This window comes from Vulpes vulpes, chromosome 13 (assembly GCF_048418805.1).
Source record: "Vulpes vulpes isolate BD-2025 chromosome 13, VulVul3, whole genome shotgun sequence".
NCBI lineage: Eukaryota > Metazoa > Chordata > Mammalia > Carnivora > Canidae > Vulpes > Vulpes vulpes.
The window spans coordinates 3,233,362-3,253,084 of NC_132792.1; the positions used below are offsets into that span (position 1 = coordinate 3,233,362).

At 53.5% G+C, this 19,723-nt stretch overlaps 1 protein-coding gene across 4 annotated transcripts in view; it reads left to right on the forward strand.

Moving 5' to 3' along the window:
- The window catches only part of COL22A1 (collagen type XXII alpha 1 chain), a 263,464-nt gene that overhangs the window by 52,703 nt on the left and 191,038 nt on the right, over positions 1-19,723 (forward strand). For all 4 annotated transcript variants that reach the window (XR_003234234.2, XR_003234233.2, XM_025993486.2 and 1 more), the window contains 3 exons: positions 8,272-8,383; positions 13,729-13,852; positions 18,199-18,474. Coding sequence is in view for 2 of the 4 variants with exons in the window: in XM_025993486.2 (XP_025849271.2) it covers positions 8,272-8,383; positions 13,729-13,852; positions 18,199-18,474 (512 nt within the window). In the remaining 2 variants the exon portion in view is untranslated. The remainder of the gene's footprint in view (positions 1-8,271; positions 8,384-13,728; positions 13,853-18,198; positions 18,475-19,723) is intronic.

Consider the following 19,723-nt stretch of genomic DNA (forward strand, 5'->3'; position numbering starts at 1 on the left):
CACCTGCCGGCTTGCTCTGCGGCGCTGTTTGCCCCCCTGGACGCAGGGCTGGCCTCGCTGATCTGTTCACCGAAGTCAAGTGGAAGGGCCTGGGTGGTGCAGGTGGCGGCCCCCATCAACGAGCAGCAGTCGCATTTCCGCCTGGGGGTCGGTGGTGCCCCTGTGGGAGGCTCTAAATGACACATCAGAACAAATGAGTTGGGGGATGAATAAGCGAATGGTGGGCGGAGTGAGCAAATGAGTGGAGAAATCCACGCATTCGGAGTGAGAGCGTGAATCAGAGCTATAGATACAGGAGGGAATGATGGGAGAGAGGGAGAGAGACACGTGGCTGCAGACCCAGCAATAGACATACCCTCCCCCAGACCCCTTCCCGGGCCGTCCCTGCATGGACGCAGTAGGTGGGGTGTGCGGCAACGGCCGAGTGGGCTTCCCACCCTCCCGAGAGCCACGAGTGTGGGAGTAGGGTTTGCTTCTCCCCGAGGCCTGCGTGGGAGCTTCCCCCTGCCTCCAGGATGCCCGCCCTGCCCCTGCCCACGGCCCGCGGGACCCCGTGCCGCCTCCACGTGGAGCGCCGGAGCGGGTCTGCCTGCCTGGCCACGAAGCCAGAGGGGTCAGGAGCGGGTGCTTCGCAGGTGCTGTCCAGGGGATGGCGTCCCAGGCTGCTGCCATGACAGGGCGCCCCTGCCCACAAGAAGGTGCCAGCATCTGCCTGTTTGTGCTGCAGGGACGTGTCTAGGATGGTGGGTGGCTGCCCAGCCTGCTCGCACAGCAGGTGAAAGGTGTCCTCAAGAGTGACTGAGCCCTCGGGTTCTACCGCCCTTCGGGGGGGTGGGGACCATGCCGAGGTCCACGTTTGCCCTGTTTTGTGGTGTTTCCCGGTGGGATCCAGCTGTAGGCACCTGCTGGGGTGGCTGGCTTAGTGCCACAGCCTCATCAGCCGCTTTTTCTCCCTGCCCCCCGTCCACTCCCCCATCGAGCGCCTCCCAGTTCAGCTCTTCTGGAGGGACCCAAAGGAAGACGGGGTTGGTCGGTCGCCTCTTTTCTCCTGCTGGAGCGCCTGGTGTGTTGTCGGTGCTCAGCGAGGAGCTCTCCCTCCTGGGGACCCTCTGTCAACCCAGGAGATAAAGGTGGTGCTCATCCTCTTCACTTTCTTACCTTGCGGGGGGGATATGCTTATAGCTGAGCTGCTCTGTGGGGCGAAGCTTCTGGGCAGTTTGACCTCATTGCTCCCACTCACTGCCTTGGCAACCCCCAGCCAAGCACGGCTCCCACTGAGGCCAGTCTTCAAAGCAAATTTCGACCTCCTGCATTATCCACATTACACTTTGTGAAGCAGCGAATCCCTCAGAGCAGCATCTCCCCGCCCTAAATAGTTCATTATCCGGCGTGTGTGTCTACAGAAGGGGAGAGATGCCACCAGACAGACATTAGGAACAAATAATGAATGGTAAGAGTCTTCACTGAGCACCTACGGTGAGCCAAGCATTGAGCCCCTGTGCCCTCATTCAGCCCCTATGATGTATGAGATAGGCACCGGTTTGTATTTTATCGTTGGGGAAACCGAGGCACAAGCACATTCAGTAACTTGCCTGGGTTTGTGGTGTAGTCAGGGCTCACGGGCAGACCGTGGGATGGAGGGCAAGAAGTAAGGAGGGAAGAGCTCACAAATAAACGAATCTGCCCATGTCACCGCAGATGAGCCTGTCATTCTCCATCATTCTGTGGACTAAGGAGCCCAACTATGTTTTCTACTTAAAAACAACTGATTTTGCTGGGAAGGTCCACTGTGCATGGGTGTGTGTGTGTGCTGGGGGCACATGTGTACACGTACATGTGTGTGCATGTGCACACGTGCATCAGTTGGGCAGGGCGTGAATGCATTCTTCAGCGTCTGGCATGTGAGGAGGCTCCTGCTGACAGCGTTTGGTGATGGGTAGAGGTGATTGGATTCCTCGGTTAGGAATCCGCTGTGTGTCTCTGCAGCCAGCGGAGCCCTAGGAGCTCCCCTCCCCTCTGTGGGCCCTGCGGCTCCCCTCCCAGAAGTAACCGCGGTGCCGGGCAGTCATCCATCGCACGCGGCACGGATGCCCTGTTTGTGCAGCGCCGAGCACATGGAGAACCTGCTGGATCTATCCTCTCCTTTAATTATAACCAGTCCAGAGAAAAGCCCTGGCCGTGTGGAGGCTGGAGGGGAACTATGGAGAGATGGAGTCTCAGACTTGCCACTTTCAATGCAGTTGGGTACTTGGAAGGGCTTTTATATTCTGGACAAAAGATGGTGTTGCCCAAAGCCTCACTTCCGGGCATTCCCTCAAGGACTTTGGCAGTTTGGGGGGCTCACCAGGGCAGAAGAGCCAGGGAGGGAAGAGGGCAGGCAAGGTGGTTTGGAGGCGTGGGTCTCGGCTGGTGCTGCGGCCCCCAGCCTCCTGACATCTCCGAGGCTCGGGTTCCCTGCCTGCGTGACTGTGCCTCCCACGCAGTGTTTCTGAGGCTCCCTCTTGGGGCTTGTAACCGAACTGGGAGCGCCGTTGACTGCAGGCCGTTCTACAACATTCCTGGGAGGTTAGTGATTTGGGGTTTAAGAACATGTGAGGCTCGGGGCAGCTCGGAAACGTGGCCGCAGACATTCTGGATCTCTCTTTCCTGTCACCTGGGCTCCTGCGTCCAGACATCACCAAGGCACACCCGCTGCACCTCTCAAGTGGAGCCCGGCCTGAGGCCTCCTCTGTCCCTCTCCCCACCCACCCCTCTCTGGTCTCCCCGTCCTGCCTCCCTGCTGCCAGAATGGCCTCCGGAACACCAACACGATTGTGTTCCTTTCTTGCTCTGAAGCCCTTCCACGGCTCCCCCTGCAGAGGGACACCCAGACTTCGCTGTGTGGCCGACACGACCCAGCCCGATCGGCCTCCGCCCACCCCATTCCCAGCCGGTGTTCCGCGGGCCGTGGCTGCTGACAGATTCTCAGAAGGAACCTGGCTGACCCGAGCCCAGTGGCCTTTGCACATCCAACTACCTAGGGTGCCCTTTCTTCCTCCTCTGTCTGCCCATCTTTTATTTGTTCTTCAAATGCGGGCCAGGCCTCCCTGGATTGCTCCTCAGCTGGACAAGGGAGGTATTTCCTGTGCTCCTATCCAAGCCCTGTCATCCCCCCTCCTAGTCATTCACCCATGATGCTGTCACTGACTGTGTATGTCTCTGCGTCTCCCTAAACACCAAAATCTGGGGTGGGGGTGCAGCTGGGATTTTGCATCTCCCTAGACACCAAAATCTGGGGGAGGGGGTGCAGCTGGGATTTTGCCCTGTTCATTATTGGGATCTGAGCAGCCGACAGGGCATCCTTTCTTCTCTCTTTCCCTCTTTCTACAAACTGTGCCACAAACAAGAACCACTGGGGCTCCTGGCTTCTTTAGCATTGCAAACGTGAATTCGATCAAATTGCTCAGTGCCCAACGAGGGAAGCAGTCCCTGGATAAGCTGTGTGTGCCTGGGCCAGACCCACCAAAGACCCAGGAGAAGCATCCTGTCTGGAGAGTCCAGCAAAGCTCCACCCAGGGGAGCGGACGGGTGGGGGAGCGCACGCAGTGGGCATCAGCGTGGAGCAGGTGCAGCCAGTGGACTCGGGGCCATGGCTCACGGTGTCCCTGATGCCGCCTGCTTCAGCTGACTCCGTGATTTTGGGGAGACGTACCCTCGCAATTCCTGCACTGAACAATTGCTTCTGTACCTCAGCGTGGCTTGCATCAGGACCCATTTACCTGGAGAACATTTTTCATCTTCCTTCGCAGCCTTTTATTTATTGCGAGCAATTCATCTTTTGTCTCCATGCCCTTTGCTGCTACCTAGTTAATTGCTTGTTGTTCAAAGTTTTGCCGTGTTTAAGTCTTTGTTTTTATTCATGGTTTTTATTCATTGAAACCGATAAAAGTGGAACCAGAAAGCAGAGCATATGGTTGCTATTTTGAAACTTAAAAGCAGAATTGTCCCACATGTAACCGCTGAAGGGAGACGGAGCCCGGGGTGGCCCTGTCTGGTGACAGGTGACAGCTGTGATGTAGGGGAGCAGGCCCCCTTTTCTGACTTGTCAAGGGGAAGGCAGGGGGCATGTGTCCTCCGGATCGTGAACACGCTCTCTGAGTAAGAGCGGCCGCTCCGGGGGGCCCTCCAGGGCTGGACGTCCGTGCGAGGCCTCGGACAGGCCCGTCAAGTGGTGGCTGCCCTCCCCTCTGTATAGGTGGGACGGGGAGCTGCAGTCGCAGCTGCGGCGTGGGGCTGCAGCCTAAGAACAGAGCTGGTGCCCCGGGTGCTGACTGATGTGCCCCTCCCTGCCCACCTTCCCTCCCTAAACTTAACTGGGGGCATCTTCCCTTGAGCAACAAGCACACCCCTCCAACCTCACCACCTCCCTACAGGAACTGCCCCAGGCGGGCAGGGGAGTCAGAGAGTGTCACAAAAGGAAGAGCCCTCAGGAACCCACCGGTGCTGGGCTGCTGGAGGTGCCAGGTGCAAGCACCTGCTCAGTGCAGCCCTGCCTGCAGGCTTGTGCCCGGTCCTCGAGGTGGGTGCCTGCCAGTTGGGTTGTGTTCCCCACCTCCTTGGTGGAGGAGGCACAAGGATGCCAGCCACGGGTATGGTCACTGTTCGGCCAGCTTTCCGGCCCAGGACAGACTGTCTCCTAGACCTTCTCTGCCTTTTGCTGAAACAGGATCTGAGCCCAGACAGGCTCTACACCCTTTACCACTTGGTGTCTGTTCCATGGACCCTCCAGGGCCTTATGGGCCAGGCTCCCCCTTCTCGGGGACCAGCACCCCCACTGCTGGGAACTTCCCAGTGCCACCAGGCAACATCCAGGTACAGGGCCCCAGCCAGCGTGGCTGCTCTGTGGGTCTTCAGAAGGTCTCGAGTAGGACCCAGTCATTTCTGTCAGCTGCTCCTGCTGGGCTCACAGGGCTCTCAGAGGAATTGATCCCAGAGCTGCAGGGGCATCTTAGGTTTTTGATCCCCAGGTGATGCTCTAAGAGCAGGGCCCAGTCTCTGCTCAAGGGGGTTGTAGCCATGTTGACAGAGGGGCAGAGGAAGAGGTAAAAGGAGAGGGCTTCTCTCTTGTTCAACGGCAGGTGTCTCGCAATATCTAGTGCCCTGACCTTCCATACCTGGGGCAGGGGCTCCCCAGGATTCCTCTGTGAAAGGGGAGGTGGCTGTTCCTTGCCTCAGGCCTGGTCCTTTACAACCAGGTGATACTGCTGGGGCTCCAGGAAAACTGGCAGAGTGATTGCCAGGGTATGAGCCAAAAAGTGATGGGATTTCACAGAGGATATGGGTCCAGAAGTCCCTTCGTGGTCCCCAGCAAGAGCTAGAGGTATAGACAAAGCGACTGCCAGGTGCCGGGTGCCTGCAGTTGCTCTGTCATCTCACCTCACTAAAATGACTCCACTGCCTTGTAAGGGTTCACTCCCTCCACCTTCCAGTTAAGGAAACAGGCTCTAGAAAATCAGACAATGTCTTCAAAGTTACTCAGTATCTTTATCCCTTTGGGTAGTATAACGAAAACACCACCGACTGAGTGGCTTATAAGCAACAGGATTTTCTCTCTTACTGTTCTGGGGTCTGGATAGTCCAAGACCAGGAACCTGCAAGATTTAGCATCTGGCGAGGGCCTACTCTCTGGTTTGTTGATGGCCCTCTGCTCATTGTCCACAGATGGTGGAAGGGCGAGGGAGGTCTTGGGGTCTCTCTTTTTCTTTTAATTTTATTTATTTATGTGAGAGAGAGAGAGAGAGAGAGAGACAGACAGACAGACAGACACAGACACAGGCAGAGAGAGAAACAGGCTCCACACAGGGATCCCAACATGGGACTTGATCCTGGGTCTCCAGGATCACACTCTGGGCCTAAGGCAGCACTAAACTGCTGAGCCACCTGGGCTGCCCATTGGGGTCTCTTTTATAAGAGCAGTGATAACCATCCATGGGGACCCTACCCTCGTGACCTAAGTGGGCCTCAACCTATGAGTGTTTGGCCTTCTAGGTGCTGGGGGCTCTCTCTTTTATACAGTTTTTCTTAGGTAAAGGGCATATGCTGGCCTAGAGGTGGCTGGAAGTCCAGTTGCATGAATTTGTGCTATGGGCCAGGCCTGGTTCTGAGGACAGGGGACAGGGTGGTACACTCAGCTCCACCTGAGCATGTCAGCTAAGGAGGAAGTGGCCCTGCTCCTCCTGTGTCCAGCTCAGGCCTGCTGACCCCTCCATGGCCCAGACCACATGGTTGATGTCAGGTGGAGATGTGGGGAGACCACCCCTTGGGGGAACCCATTGTCTCTGGAGAGGCTGGATCATTTACCCCAGTGCACAGGAAAAAGCATACTTTGAAGCTGTGCTTTTTTCATCCATGAGGGAGCTTCTGGATCCATGTTTTCTCTCTTCAGGACTAAATATCACTTAACATTATGTCATGAATTTCATTAATTAGTTAGCTAGTGTGTGAAATGCTGTTCAAAATGACATAATGACAACTCTTAGTCATTTTCAAGAATGACATGATGTCAATATGATGAAAAGCTGGGAACTCCAAAATGTCACCCAGAGCTCCAGCCCAGTAGAGGCTTGCTGTGCCTGCAGCCCTCCTGGACCACGACAGGCTCTGCTCCAGGTGGGGCACAGCCTCTGTTCGTGTCCGGTCCCAGGCCTGCCTGGTCCTTCCTTGCTGCCTGCAATTGCCCTTTACCCTCCTGCTGTATGTTAGCTTATTTTTGGTCTCCTGTGAGGACACCAGTTTCCCAGAACCAGGAGTTCATCTCTCCTCCCATTTTATGTGCTGTGCTCACATATGCTTGGCTCAGAGCAGGCTCTCAAATATATGAATAAAGGACACCCATGCACAGAACTTCGTGGTAGAAGGGGCTGTAATCATTATAATGGGAACATAATCAATATGAAAACTATTCTGTGGGTCCCTGCATGTTAGACGTTTTGTATCCTATCATTCAAGCTTTACCACAATCCTATGAGTTATATGCTAAAAGAACCTCCTTTTTATAGATAAAGAGGCTGGTGCTTAGAGATGTTAACCAACCCGCCTAAGGTCACACAACAAGGACCTTGTGGTCAGGAACACAGACTAGACCTGCCCAATTCTCTTACTCAAACTCTCAATCGCTGCCAATTCTTTTCTGTGCTGCTGTTTCTTACACCGAGCTTGGAACACCAGAGAGACTCTCAAATAAGTATTGACTGAATAAATGATCTTTTAGAACAAAGGTCTTTTTCACTGCAGTGTAAGCCCTGCAAGCTCACCTCCTATTTGCATGGCAGCACCTTTGAAGGTTGGAGATGCCAAGAATCTTCCTGAAGTCTCATGGGTTAGGCGTGGCCAGGGCTAAGAGTCATGTTAGGCCTGGGGATGCAGAAATGAGCAAGCCCCTGTGCTTGCCCTCTGTTGGCTTCCTTCCAAATAATCCAAGCTCCCCCGTTGCCTGAGGGACACAGTTTGAGCCAGTATGTCACGCTGTTCTCAGGCTCTCCTGAGAACCGGGGTTCCTGGCCTGAGGGACTCAAGTCTGGACAGTTTTGTAGGGATGTGGATGCAGATGTGCTGGCCTTAGTGGTGAAGCATGAGTGATAACTGACTGGCCGTGTCATTGCCCTCCCTTTACAATCAAGTGCTCAGTGCAGAGGCTCCTGTACATTATGTAGCTGGCCCAGCGTCACATGCGTGTGTCCCTGAGCTGATCACCCCCTCCCCCGCCAGCACCCTGAGCACCAAGGTCATGACTGTCCCATCACAGACGTTCCCAGTGCACATGAGATCCTCTCTTTGAGCCCAAACAAAACAGGACCAAGTACCTTCCAATGATTGTAATATCAAATTCAGTTTTTTTCTCTCTGACCTCTCACTCTTTAAAAATATGACATTTAAAACGTCCTAAACTGTAATCCAAGCAAAATTCACATGAATGGCAGGTCTGCGGCCACAGGAGGGAAAACCCTAAATGACCACTCTGCCTGCAGAGCCCTCAAGGTGTTCCCGCAGGGGCTTCCCGAACACTGGCCATGCAGCCAGGACATGTTCCAGTTCTTTGGAAGACCCAGATGTGCCTTTCTCCTGCACTTTCCCTGGGATTGGAGATGGAAGCTCTACATGTCCTTACTTTGTCATTTGTTTTCTCCCCAAAATCTATCTGAACAGTTCCTCTGCTCACCTCTACAGAGACGCATGGCTCCCCCTGTCCCCTGTGCTCCTCCTGCCGCTCACCCCAGCTCTTCTCTTCGACAGGTTTTGACCTGATGGATTCATTCAGGGTGAAGGAGATCCTGGGGAGGAGAGACAACGGGGTGCAGAGCTCCTATGTCCGGATGGGATCCTTCCCTGTGGTACAGAGGACAGAGTGAGTGCTCACTTCTCCTTCCAGACCTACCCTGGATGCCTGGCAGAGGCCAGGAGGGAGGCCAGGCAGCCACGATTGCACACTTGGCACTGGGTGGGGCTCTGACTGGCTCTGAGCCTGGGGAGGTTGCCGTGAGACAAAGCAGCCGAGCCCCTGTCCTGGGAGTCCACCCTGTCTCTTAGCAGATCTGTCACCATTGTCTCTGTTGGTTCCCTGGCCTTCTATATTCTCCCCTTCATGGGGATTTGGAGGTAATGACTCATGCATGCTTGTGTTTTTCTATCAGTTCATTAAATAGCACACATGTGTGGTTGTAGATACATGGTGCCTACTGTGGATGAGCCACGGCATCACACGCAGGCATTGTGCCCCCCAGACTCACCTAGTTGGTTTGGCCAGTGGCGCCCCAGCTTCAGTAGTTATTGGGTGCCTGGCCTTACACAACTGATTGGATGCCCCTGTTCCTCCCGTCGTGTCATGTTTACCACCAGAGATGGATGTTCCTGCCCTACATGGTTATTGAGAGATTATAATACAGATTTGTCCAGGGTCTGACACCTGCTGGGTCTCCACTCAAGGCTGATGATGCTGGTACCAAAATCAATGTTCCATTCTGCTCACCCCAGGCAGACAAATCTTCTGAAAACAGAAGTTATATTTCATCACGGCTCTTTCTCCATCTTAAAGTTCCTGAGTTGTTTCCCAAGTGTTCTTACACTAAAAGGCTGAAAAGTCCCTGTATTTGACCTGGCCCCATCCTACCTTTTTGGCCTCAAGCTCACCCCCAGGCTCCTACTCTGGCTCCTCTGGCTCTGTTCCAGAAGTTTCTGGGCACCTTCTTCTTGCCACAGAACCTGTGTTCATGGTCTTCTCTCTACCCGAGACACCAGCTAGTCCTTCAAAGTACAGGTCAACCATTATGCTTTCAGGGATGCCTTTCCTGACCTCCAAAATGAAAGCAGGCCTCTGCCTATCTCGTCTCCTTACAACCTGTATTCCTGCATGAAACAAAGTGGCAAAGCTGAATCTGATCACTCAGCTGTGTAATGAGTTGTGCAGACCACCTTCCCTGCTCAGCCAGCAGCTCTGGGAGGGACTGGAGTCTGGTCTCTGCTGAGGACCCAGCCTCAGGATGAGCTCTGTCCAGAGGGGGGCTATTCAGTGTCCGTGGGATGGATGGATAAAGGTGTTAGTCAGTTCCTAATGAGGGGAGATGCTTCATCAGGTACTGGCTTGGTAAAGGCGGGCTGGGAGCACCAGGCTGCCGAGCTTGGTCTGCACACCGGCATTTTCTCATTCAGGGAGCATTCTCTGAGTGCAGCCACACCCTGGGCCTGTGTCAGACCCTAACACCCTCCTCAGCTTGTGAGCTGCACAATTACCTGCATCGCTTGAATGTGACTACAGGGAGGAAGAGTTTGGAGAAGTCCTCTCCTCTCTGTGTTTGCCTTTCTCACCTGAGCAGCAGAGACCGGAACCCCCAACAGCTGACCCTTAAGCAAAGTGTCTTTCTAGATGCCGAGTGTTGCTCTCTCTCTCTACAGATGCTGGGTGGGTGTTATTCTTCATCACCTGGCCCCATGCTCATTTTGGGGGTACACAGGGAGAGCAGAGTCTAGTTCCCAATCCCCACGTTGCTCCCTGCACATCTTTGGCTAAATGCGTCCCATTCCCCATGCGTATAGTGCAGAAACAATAACAGGCAGCTTCACTTTAAAGGGAGAATGCAGTAGAGAAAGAATAAGACGAAGGAAAGGAAGCCCACCTTGTACAGAAGTGGTGGAAAGGCCCAACAGAGACCCGTGGAGAACACAGAATGGCTGCAGGTTCCGCTCAGTGCAGGGGATCTGGAGCGGTGGATCTGGGCTCGAGTTACATGGGGTCCTTCTAAGAAGGGATTTCTCTATGGTTCCAATGTGTTTTGTTTAAGATTTTATTCATTTATTCGTGAGAGACACACACAGAGAGGCAGAGACACAGGCAGAGGGAGAAGCAGGCTATATGGAGGAGCCTGATATGGGACTTGATCCCAGGACCCCAGGATCACACCCTGAGCCAAAGGCAGATGCTCAACCGCTGAGCCACCCAGGCATCCCAGTTCCAAATTTGTTTGAATGGCAAAACGTTGGAAACAAACTCAATCCCGGCAGAGCTCTGACATTTCAAGGAAGGATAGTATCCTTGTGGGTTTTTGTGCTTTAGTAGAATAAATGCAAAAATATACCAGCAGGTGTAATTTTAATTTATGGGTTAATTTTGTTCATAACGGGAAAGGGTGTCACTTTCAATACTAACTTTTTTCTCACCTGTGCGGTGTCTGATGGGCATTTTACACACCTGGTCTAATTTACTTCTCACTACAGGAAAGTGCGGTGAGCAAGGCAGGAATTCCTCTCGTTTATCCAGCGTGACATTTGGGGCTTGGGATGGGACAAGAACGTGTCCGCCATCTCGCACACACTCTGTAGGAGGCAGAGGTTGGCCACAACACTCAGGTCTCCCAGCCTCACGCCCTAGGTGTTTCCCACAATGATCTTATCATCCGCTGCATTATTTGTGGAAAGGATAAGATTGGGCCACTTTGGTTTCCTTTAGATTTTGGTTTCCTTTAGTTTTTTCTCTGTTAATGACCATTCCCCCTCCTAATTATAATAAATTTTTCTTAAGCTATATATATGCCCTCAGAAAAAGTCTTAGTCTCTCTCCTTTTATCTAAATACAGAGAGAGGGGCACCTGGGTGTCTCAAGGGTTGAGCATCTGCCTTCAGCTCAGGTCGTGACCCTAGGGTCCTGGGATCAAGTCCCACATTGGGCTCCCTGCGGGGAGCCTGCTTCTCCCTCTGCCTGTGTCTCTGCCTCTCTGTCTGTGTCTCTCATGAATAAATAAATAAAATCTTCTTTAAAAAATGGAGATAAAGATGCAAATTTGTAGATCTATGCTATATAGACCTAAATATCTACGTGGATCCATCTGTATTTTTCTATGTGTATATATGTCAAATATGCACACATATGTGTGTATTTCAAAGGTATATAAAAAAATGTGTGTTTGGATAAAAACAGCCCCATGGTTTGATTCATTCATGAAATAAGAATAATGAAGGGACATACAGGATCTGTTGTGGCTGCAAAGCCTATGTCTGTGCAATCGGGTGGGGAGGGCCCATCTCCCTCCCATGGGGGCAGTGACCGGGGACCCCCTCAGTCCTGCGGGGGCCCAGTGCTGAGGGGCAGATGCTGCTCCTAGGGGGCCCAGGTGTGAGCTGCCTGAGATCCCCGCTCAGAGAATGACTTTGAACAACGGGGCCCCCCCTCCCAGCTTGGGTCTGTGCACTGAGAACCACGAAAAGAGGGCCCGTCTTAGCTCACAGGTTCTACAGCCAAACCAAGGGTCCCAGAGGGTCTGCAAGTCGGGAACCAGGAGCCCAGACGCCTCCTCATTTCCCTTCCCGGCTTTCTGGCTAGACGGCTTCCACCTCCTCCATTGGAGAGCTCGGTGCCTGCATTCCTCCGGAGATAGATCCCTGCCCCCAGAGCTGGATGAGGCCCCACCACGGCCAGGTTCCTCAGGGTGAGGATGTGGCCAGCTGATGGGTAAGAGCAGAGCTCTGGAGACGGGGCCCCCCTCTCTGTGCATGTCTCTGCTCAGCCTCTTAGCAACTGGATTGTGCTGTGTTAACCCTCAGAGCCTGGCTGCCCTCGGCTACAGCGTGAGGATCAGAACACCTTCCTTCCATTCTGAGTGTGGAGGGGAAAGGTGGACCCAGGTAGTCCCCATGGGCAGAGCTGCGGGGGGCTGACTGCCCTCAGATGAGGGGCTGGCCCCCCACGCTGGGCAGGGCCCCCGGGCTCTGCTCCGTGAAGATTCGAGGATGTTCTGGGGCCCAGGGAAGGGGACTAAACAGGAGGAGACACAGTAGCTGGGCCCCTCTGAGAAGGAGCCAGTGGGAAGCGGTGAAGACAGGTCCACTCAGCTGCATTTGACCCCGGGAAGCGGGGAGGGTGGGTGCAGCTTAGCATCTGTCATCAATTCTGTGAGATGGGGATGGTGGAGACACGGAAGCGGACATGCCCTGTGGGGGTGGCCTCGCAGGGCCCTGGCGGGGGGCGAAGGAGGGAGCATGGCAAGTGTCTGCAGAGAGTCATACCAAGGCCCCTGTCAAGGAGAGGGCAGTGAAGGCAGGAGAGAAGGCCGATGTGAGAGGTTCGGGAGGTAAAACTGGCAAGACGTCGAGACCCGAGGGTCACCCAGGCTTCCCTTGTGGCCCTGCTCTCATTGCTCTTTTGTTTTTGTTTTTATTGGAGTTTGATTTGCCAACATATAGCATGACACCCAGTGCTCATCCCGTCAAGTGCCCCCCTCAGTGCCTGTCACCCAGTCACCCCGTCCCCCCGCCCACCTCCCCTTCCACCCTCCCTTGTTCCTTTCCCAGAGTTAGGAGTCTCTCATGGTTTGTCACCCTCTCTGACATTTCCCACTCATTTCTCTCCTGTCCCCTTTATTTCCTTTCACTGTTGTTTATATTCCCCATATGAGTGAAACCATATGATGATTGTCCTTCTCCGACTGACTTACTTCACTCAGCATAATACCCTAAGTTCCATCCACGTCGAAGCAAATGGGGGGTATTTGTCATTTCTAATTGCTGAGTAATATTCCATTGTATACATAGACCACAGCTTCTTTATCCATTCATCTTTCAATGGACACCGAGGCTCCTTCCACAGTCTGGCTATTGTGGGCATTGCTGATAGAAACATCGGGGTGCAGGTGTCCTGGTGTTTCATTGCATCTGTATCTTTGGGGTAAATCCCCAGCAGTGCAATTGCTGGGTCGTAGGGCAGGTCTATTTTTAACTCTTTGAGGAACCTCCACACAGTTTTCCAGAGTGGCTGCACCAGTTCACATTCCCACCAACAGTGCAGCGGGTCCCTTTTCTCCACATCCTCTCCAACATTTGTGGTTTCCTGCCTTGTTAATTTTCCCCATTCTCACTGGTGTGAGGTGGTATCTCATTGTGGTTTTGATTTGTATTTCCCTGATGGCCAGTGATGTGGAGCACTTTCTCATGTGCTTGTTGGCCATGTCTATGTCTTCTTTGGTGAAATTCCTGTTCATGTGTTTTGCCCATTTCATGATTGGATTTTTTATTTCTTGGGTGTTGAGTTTGATAAGTTCTTTATAGATCTTGGATACCAGCCCTTTATCTGATACGTCATTTGCAAATATCTCCTATTCAGTAGGTTGCCTTGAGTTTTGTTGACTGTTTCTTTTGCTGTGCAGAAGATTTCTAGCCCCACTCTCATTGCTAAGCCCACTGCCATCTGTCTCTGTCCACCTCCAGGGATGTGTTCCCTCAAGGCTTGCCTGATGAATACGCCTTTGTCACCACCTTCCGGTTCAGGAAAACATCTCGGAAAGAAGACTGGTACATCTGGCAGGTCATCGACCAGTATGGGATCCCGCAGGTATGAGCAGCGTGCCGTGTCTTGGGGGCCAGGAGCAATTTGTTTCCTTCTCATGGGGATGGTGCCCCCACCACGTGTTCCCTGGGATCCCTCCATCCAGGGCCCAGGAGATCAAGAATCTGGCATACAAAGCCTCAGGGAAGCTGGAGAAGAAGCCAAGAGATGTGGTTTCGTCTCCCCATGATAGTCCCATGTCTGGCACTCCAGTGGAGCAGAAGCCCACCTTCCCTCCTTCCTCAGGGGTGCTCAGCCTCCCCCAGAGGTGGCAGCCAGCCCCGCTGTCCTGTGGCCTGTGCTCTGGTGGCAGCCTGAGCTACACAGTGTCATGTGAGAAACTAGCTTGGGGTCAGCTAGAACTGGGTTCAAATCTTGCACCTATTGTCTCTTGGGTACGGGACCCTGAGATGTGTGAGTCGAGCGTTCTGAGTCCTCATGTGCTTTTTGGCCATGTCTATGTCTTCCTTGGTGAAATTCCTATTCATGTCCCTTGCCCATTTCATGATTGGATTTTTTGTTTCTTGGGTGTTGAGTTTGATAAGTTCTTTATAGATTTTGGATACCAGCCCTTTATCTGATATGTCATTTGCAAATATCTCCCATCTTCCATTCCCATTCCCGCCTGTCCCGCAGAAAGCAGAAGAACTGCCACCAATGGTTGGGGAAGTGAGTCTCTAGCAGGGTGAGCCTTGTCTCTAGCACCTGCGGAGCAGCACCGTGTACATAACCCAGCCTTGCTGCAGGTGCCTCCTCTCTCGGGACAGGCTGTGTCTATAACCCTGAGTGAGGCTCTGAAGCCCTGTCTTTGGCTGCCAGAGTGTGATTTGGATTTTTGTATCCACTAAGTTCAACAGCCAGTCAGCAGCAGGCAGCTGGGGTGTGGGGGGGGGGAAGAAGGTCAGAGAACCAGGGCCATTAGCACCGCACGTTGGCCTGTTATACGCCATGCCCTATGAGCTCCCGCCTTCTGTCCTTCGTCCCCTTGAATGAGTTTCCCATAGCATCCCCTGGTCAGATTGAGACATGACATGTTTTTGGCCCTGACTCCTGAGCGCCCCCATTTCCTGAGTGTGGGAGGCTGGGCGGGACAGGCGATGTTCTTCTCCAGAGGCCCCTTTATTTCTGGAAGGCACACAGCCCATCCATCTCCATCCACAGGCACGTGGGGCTTCTCCAGTGTCTCAGGGTCTGGTGCAGTGGGACCAGGTGCCTGCTGTGCATTCTTGCAGTCGAGCCCACCACCCCCTCGTCTGGGCCCTCTCAGTCATGGCATTTGCAGAGCCATGTGGCCTAGCCGTCTGCTGTGCCCTCCCCCGCTCCTGCTGGAATGAGCCAGGGGGCTGGGACACTATGGGGCCAACCAGAGAGACGGCCCGCCTCTGGGGACATCAGGCTCATTTTTAGAGAGGCACCTGGCAGTTCCATTTCACTGAGCAAGACTCAGCGGGGTGCCCTTGGCTGGTGGTCTGACGGTGGCCACTTCCACGCCCCACAGGAAGTGCTGGCTAGACACAGGGAATGTAGAGAAAGGGAATCGCCAGAAGCGATCTGTGTTCACAGCATCCCATGTAACCTGTCAGGCCTACAGACCTAGGTTTTTATCTTCATCACCGCATTTAGGATTAGCAGCCACACTCGAAGTTTGGCTTTCCCCATGTGTCATTCATGCATCCCGGATACGGTAAAGGGATGGGATAGAGGTGGGTACGGCTGGAGCAGAGCATGGAGGGTGCTCATCAGAGATCAGGCTCGAGAGGTGGTAGGGGGCCAGGATCCTTGTGGGCTGGTGCAGGCACTTCTGCTGGAGACCAAGCTCTGGGAGGTGGGCAGGTCCAGAAACAGGAGGACAAATTCAGGGACACTTGTAATCAAAGCAAGAGATGATACTGACACAGACTACTAGTGACAGTAAACTGGGTCGAAGTGATCCGATTCTGGGTGTCTTTTGAAACCAGGACCAACAGGATTTGCTGATGGATTTGAGCCTCAGGGCGCCTTCCTGAGGTCCCTAGCTAGTGCTGGTAGACATAGGACTCAGGCCTGAGGGCCACCATCCCTGGCTACGCATCCTGCTAGAAGAGATGTACATCTGAAGGGAGAGCCAAGTCCTCAGGAAGTGCCTACAGTGGTGCAGGGACACAGAGCTCAAATGTGCAAAAGTATTTTCTAGAAACAGAAGACCCCATTTAATAATAATGGAGTATTAGGGTACGTGTCAGATTACAGGCCAGGGGTTCGTAGTTTTCTGTGGTTTGCCCTCACCACAACATACCAGCAGGCGGTGCAAGTAAAATCAAATCCTAACCCTCCCTCCCTGTTGTCCTGGGGTCATGGCGTGGGGGCCCCAGAGAGAGAAATCAGAACCCCTGGGTTGTGTTATAAACACCGGGGCTGATTCCCAGCAGTGCGTGGGCACCTTCCTTGAACCCAGGGCTCTCATTCATTCACTGGCTCATTCATTCATTCAGTGCTTCTTGTGGGGGCGGCCTTATGTATGGGGTGTCATCCTCGCCTCTGAAGGGAGGAACAAGAGAGACAGAGTCTGCTTGCAAGGACGGGGCAGGGCGGGCAAGAAACAGGTGAACAAAAGCAGTGAACTCTGACCAAGCACTAGGAGAAAAAGTAAATGACACGAGCCTGGAGGCATGTGAGCAAGTGAGCACGCTGGAATCCCGCTGTACGTGTGCCAGAGAAGGTTTCCACTGCGGGGAGGCCTTTGGATTTATTTGCTTAGTTTGTTATAGCTAATACTTGGAGCAGCACCTGGCACATAATACGTACTGCAGAAGTATTTTACTAAATGCCAATTCGCTTCATCCTCATAATGACTCTGTGATGTAGGTGCTGTGATCGGTGTCATTTTATAAATAGGGAAATAGTACAGAGAGGTCAAATAACTTGCCCAGGGTCGCACAGCTCAATAATGACTTGCCGGTTTGGGTGTAGACAGACAACAGACGCCCCAGTTTTTGAAGGGCTTTAAAGAAAGTGACTAGGGTTAAGGTTGCAGATGAGGTTAAGGGTCAGAGTTGAGGAACCCGGCAGAGGCTACTGGGGAGTCTTGGGATAAGTGACAGCAAGAAGCGGCCACCTGGGACCTGGTGGTTGGTGGTTACTGGAGACCATGAGTTCTGGAGCCACGGAGGACAGAGTCCCAAGGGGGAAGCAGGGAGAGGCCAGGAGAATCAGCCCCCTGACCCCGTCGTCCCGCCTACGGTCTCCATTCCATGGGCTGCCGTGGGCCACACTGATGAGAAGCCCAAGGGCACAGGCACCCACATGGGGCCCTTAAGGCTCAGACTGTGGGGGGCCGGGAGCTGGGCAGGGAAGGATGGAGCATGGCTGGCAGGACAAACGAAGACCAGCAGAGGAGTGGGCAAGAATACAGTCGTTCACTCTCCCGCTGACGAATACTTATTTTCTGTGTCACGCGACCCCCCGACTTCATGTGTCTGTGTTGCCCACCATCCTCTTCCTGACACCTGGCACGTGGCTGGCCTGTCACCGAGGGTGTCCCCTGAGTACTGTGTAGGGGAGGTAGCAATGAGCATCTGGATGGCCACGGGTCCAATCATTTTTTCATTTGTAGGAAAACAAAAGTAAGACTTTCTTCCAGCGTCACCCAGGCATCTTGCAAAGGGCAGAGGCTCCTCCAGGGAATATGACACAGGAGTCCCTGCCACCAAGGAGCTTTATCCTGCTGGAGCTTCAGGTTCTTCCCCATGGTGGGAAGCAGCGTGGGCTATGGCAGGGTTTCAGCCTCGTCCTTGGGGTCTGTTTGGCCAGCCCAGGGTTTGATTTATTTATTTATTTTTAAATATTTTATTCATTTATTCATGAGAGACACGGTGAGAGGGGCAGAGACACAGGCAGAGGGAGAAGCAGGCTCCATGCAGGGAGCCCGATGTAGGACTCGATCCCGGGACCCCAGGGTCACGCCCTGAGCCAAACGCAGACGCTCAACCACTGAGCCACCCGGATGCCCCCAGCCCATGGTTTTAAACGACATGGAGAGAAGTTGGGGTTTCTCGTTGGTCTGAAGGCTCAAGCCCTTCGGTACCAGTTGTCTTGCACACTCACAGAAGTGCCCGTACCGCATGGTGCCCGTGCGTGGAGCTGTGACGGGCGTGAACCCGATTATCCCGTCCAGGTCAGGGCTCAGAACAGCCCGCGGGGTAGGTATTATATTAGCATCCAGGTTCAGGAGGGAACCGGGCCTTTGTCCGAGGTTGACCAGCACCTGGGGACATGGCCAGGAGGTGAGCCCTGACTCTGCACCCCAGCCCCTGTCGCCGTCTCCCGCCTTGGTTCCCTGCAGCTCAGGGAGCCTGCGGTTCTCTGCTCCCCAGGTCTCCATCCGCCTGGACGGCGAGAACAAGGCAGTCGAGTATGACGCCGTGGGTGCCATGAAGGATGCCGTCAGGGTGGTCTTCCGAGGCCCCCGGGTGGGTAACCTCTTCGACCGGGACTGGCACAAGGTGGCCCTGAGCATCCAGGCCCAGAACGTCTCCCTGTACGTCGACTGTGCGCTGGTGCAGACGCTGCCCATCGAGGAGAGGGAGAACATCGACATCCAGGGGAAGACCGTGATCGGCAAGCGCCTCTACGACAGCGTGCCCATCGATGTGAGTACCGGGGAGGCCCTCTACAGCCAAGGCCCTGGGGTCACCAGGGGAAGCCTCGGGACACTAGTATCCCCAAGTGCCCCTCACAGGTCTGTGTCATTTATCAAGACATGGCCTTGGACTCCCTTTGGAGGGAGGACTCCGACCCGGAAACCATCCTGAAGCTGGAGTCACCATCCCTCATGCATGCAGCCGGTCATTTGTCACATATATATCGAGCACCTGCTGTGTGCCGGGCACTGTGAGCAGCAGTGAGGATGTATATCTACATACGTGTTTGTGGGTACACAGGTACAATTATAAATTGTAAATTTATTTTTTAAAGATTTATTTATTTATTTATGATAGACAGAGAGAGAGAGAGAGAGAGAGAGAGGCAGAGACACAGGAGGAGAGAGAAGCAGGCTCCATGCAGGGAGCCTGAAGCAGGACTCGATCCCGGGACTCCAGGATCGCGCCCTGGGCCAAAGGCAGGCGCTAAACCGCTGAGCCACTCAGGGATCCCCTAAATTGTAAATTTATTTATTTATTTATTTATTTATTTATTTATTTTTTAAATATATAGCTATGTTTTTTTTATTTATTTTTTTTAATTTTTATTTATTTATGATAGTCACAGAGAGAGAGACAGGCAGAGACACAGGCAGAGGGAGAAGCAGGCTCCATGCACCAGGAGCCCGACGTGGGATTCGATCCCGGGTCTCCAGGATCGCGCCCTGGGCCAAAGGCAGGCGCCAAACCGCTGCGCCACCCAGGGATCCCCTAAATTGTAAATTTAAATAGAGGCTTTTTCCCTTCTCTGGTTGTAGAAAATGTGGCAGATATAGAAAGTATATGCAGAATAAATTTTAAAAATCATCCTGAGGGCACCGCCCAGTGATAACAACCCATAACTCAGCATGGTCACGGCTGTCCCCCTGCTGTCACCCATCAGCGTTCGTTCTTCTTGCTCTTCCCTCCTCCTTTCTTCCTCTTGGGTCCCCACGATGCACGCACACGGGGCGCCGGCGCTCTCCATGTGCTCCGTTCAAGCCGAGGCAGCCTTACCTGCTGTGACGGGAGCGTCCCGCTTCCTGGGAGATAACCGGGGCAGGATTTGGGATAGCTCTTCCCAAAACCATTTCTCATCTTTTCATATCTTCCTTTTTCACGTGTCTTGCTTTCGTTTTGCCAATCTGACGGCAAATGGCCAATGGCGTTTTATTGTGGTTTCCACCTGCGTCTCCCTGCTTCCACCACAAACAGCAGT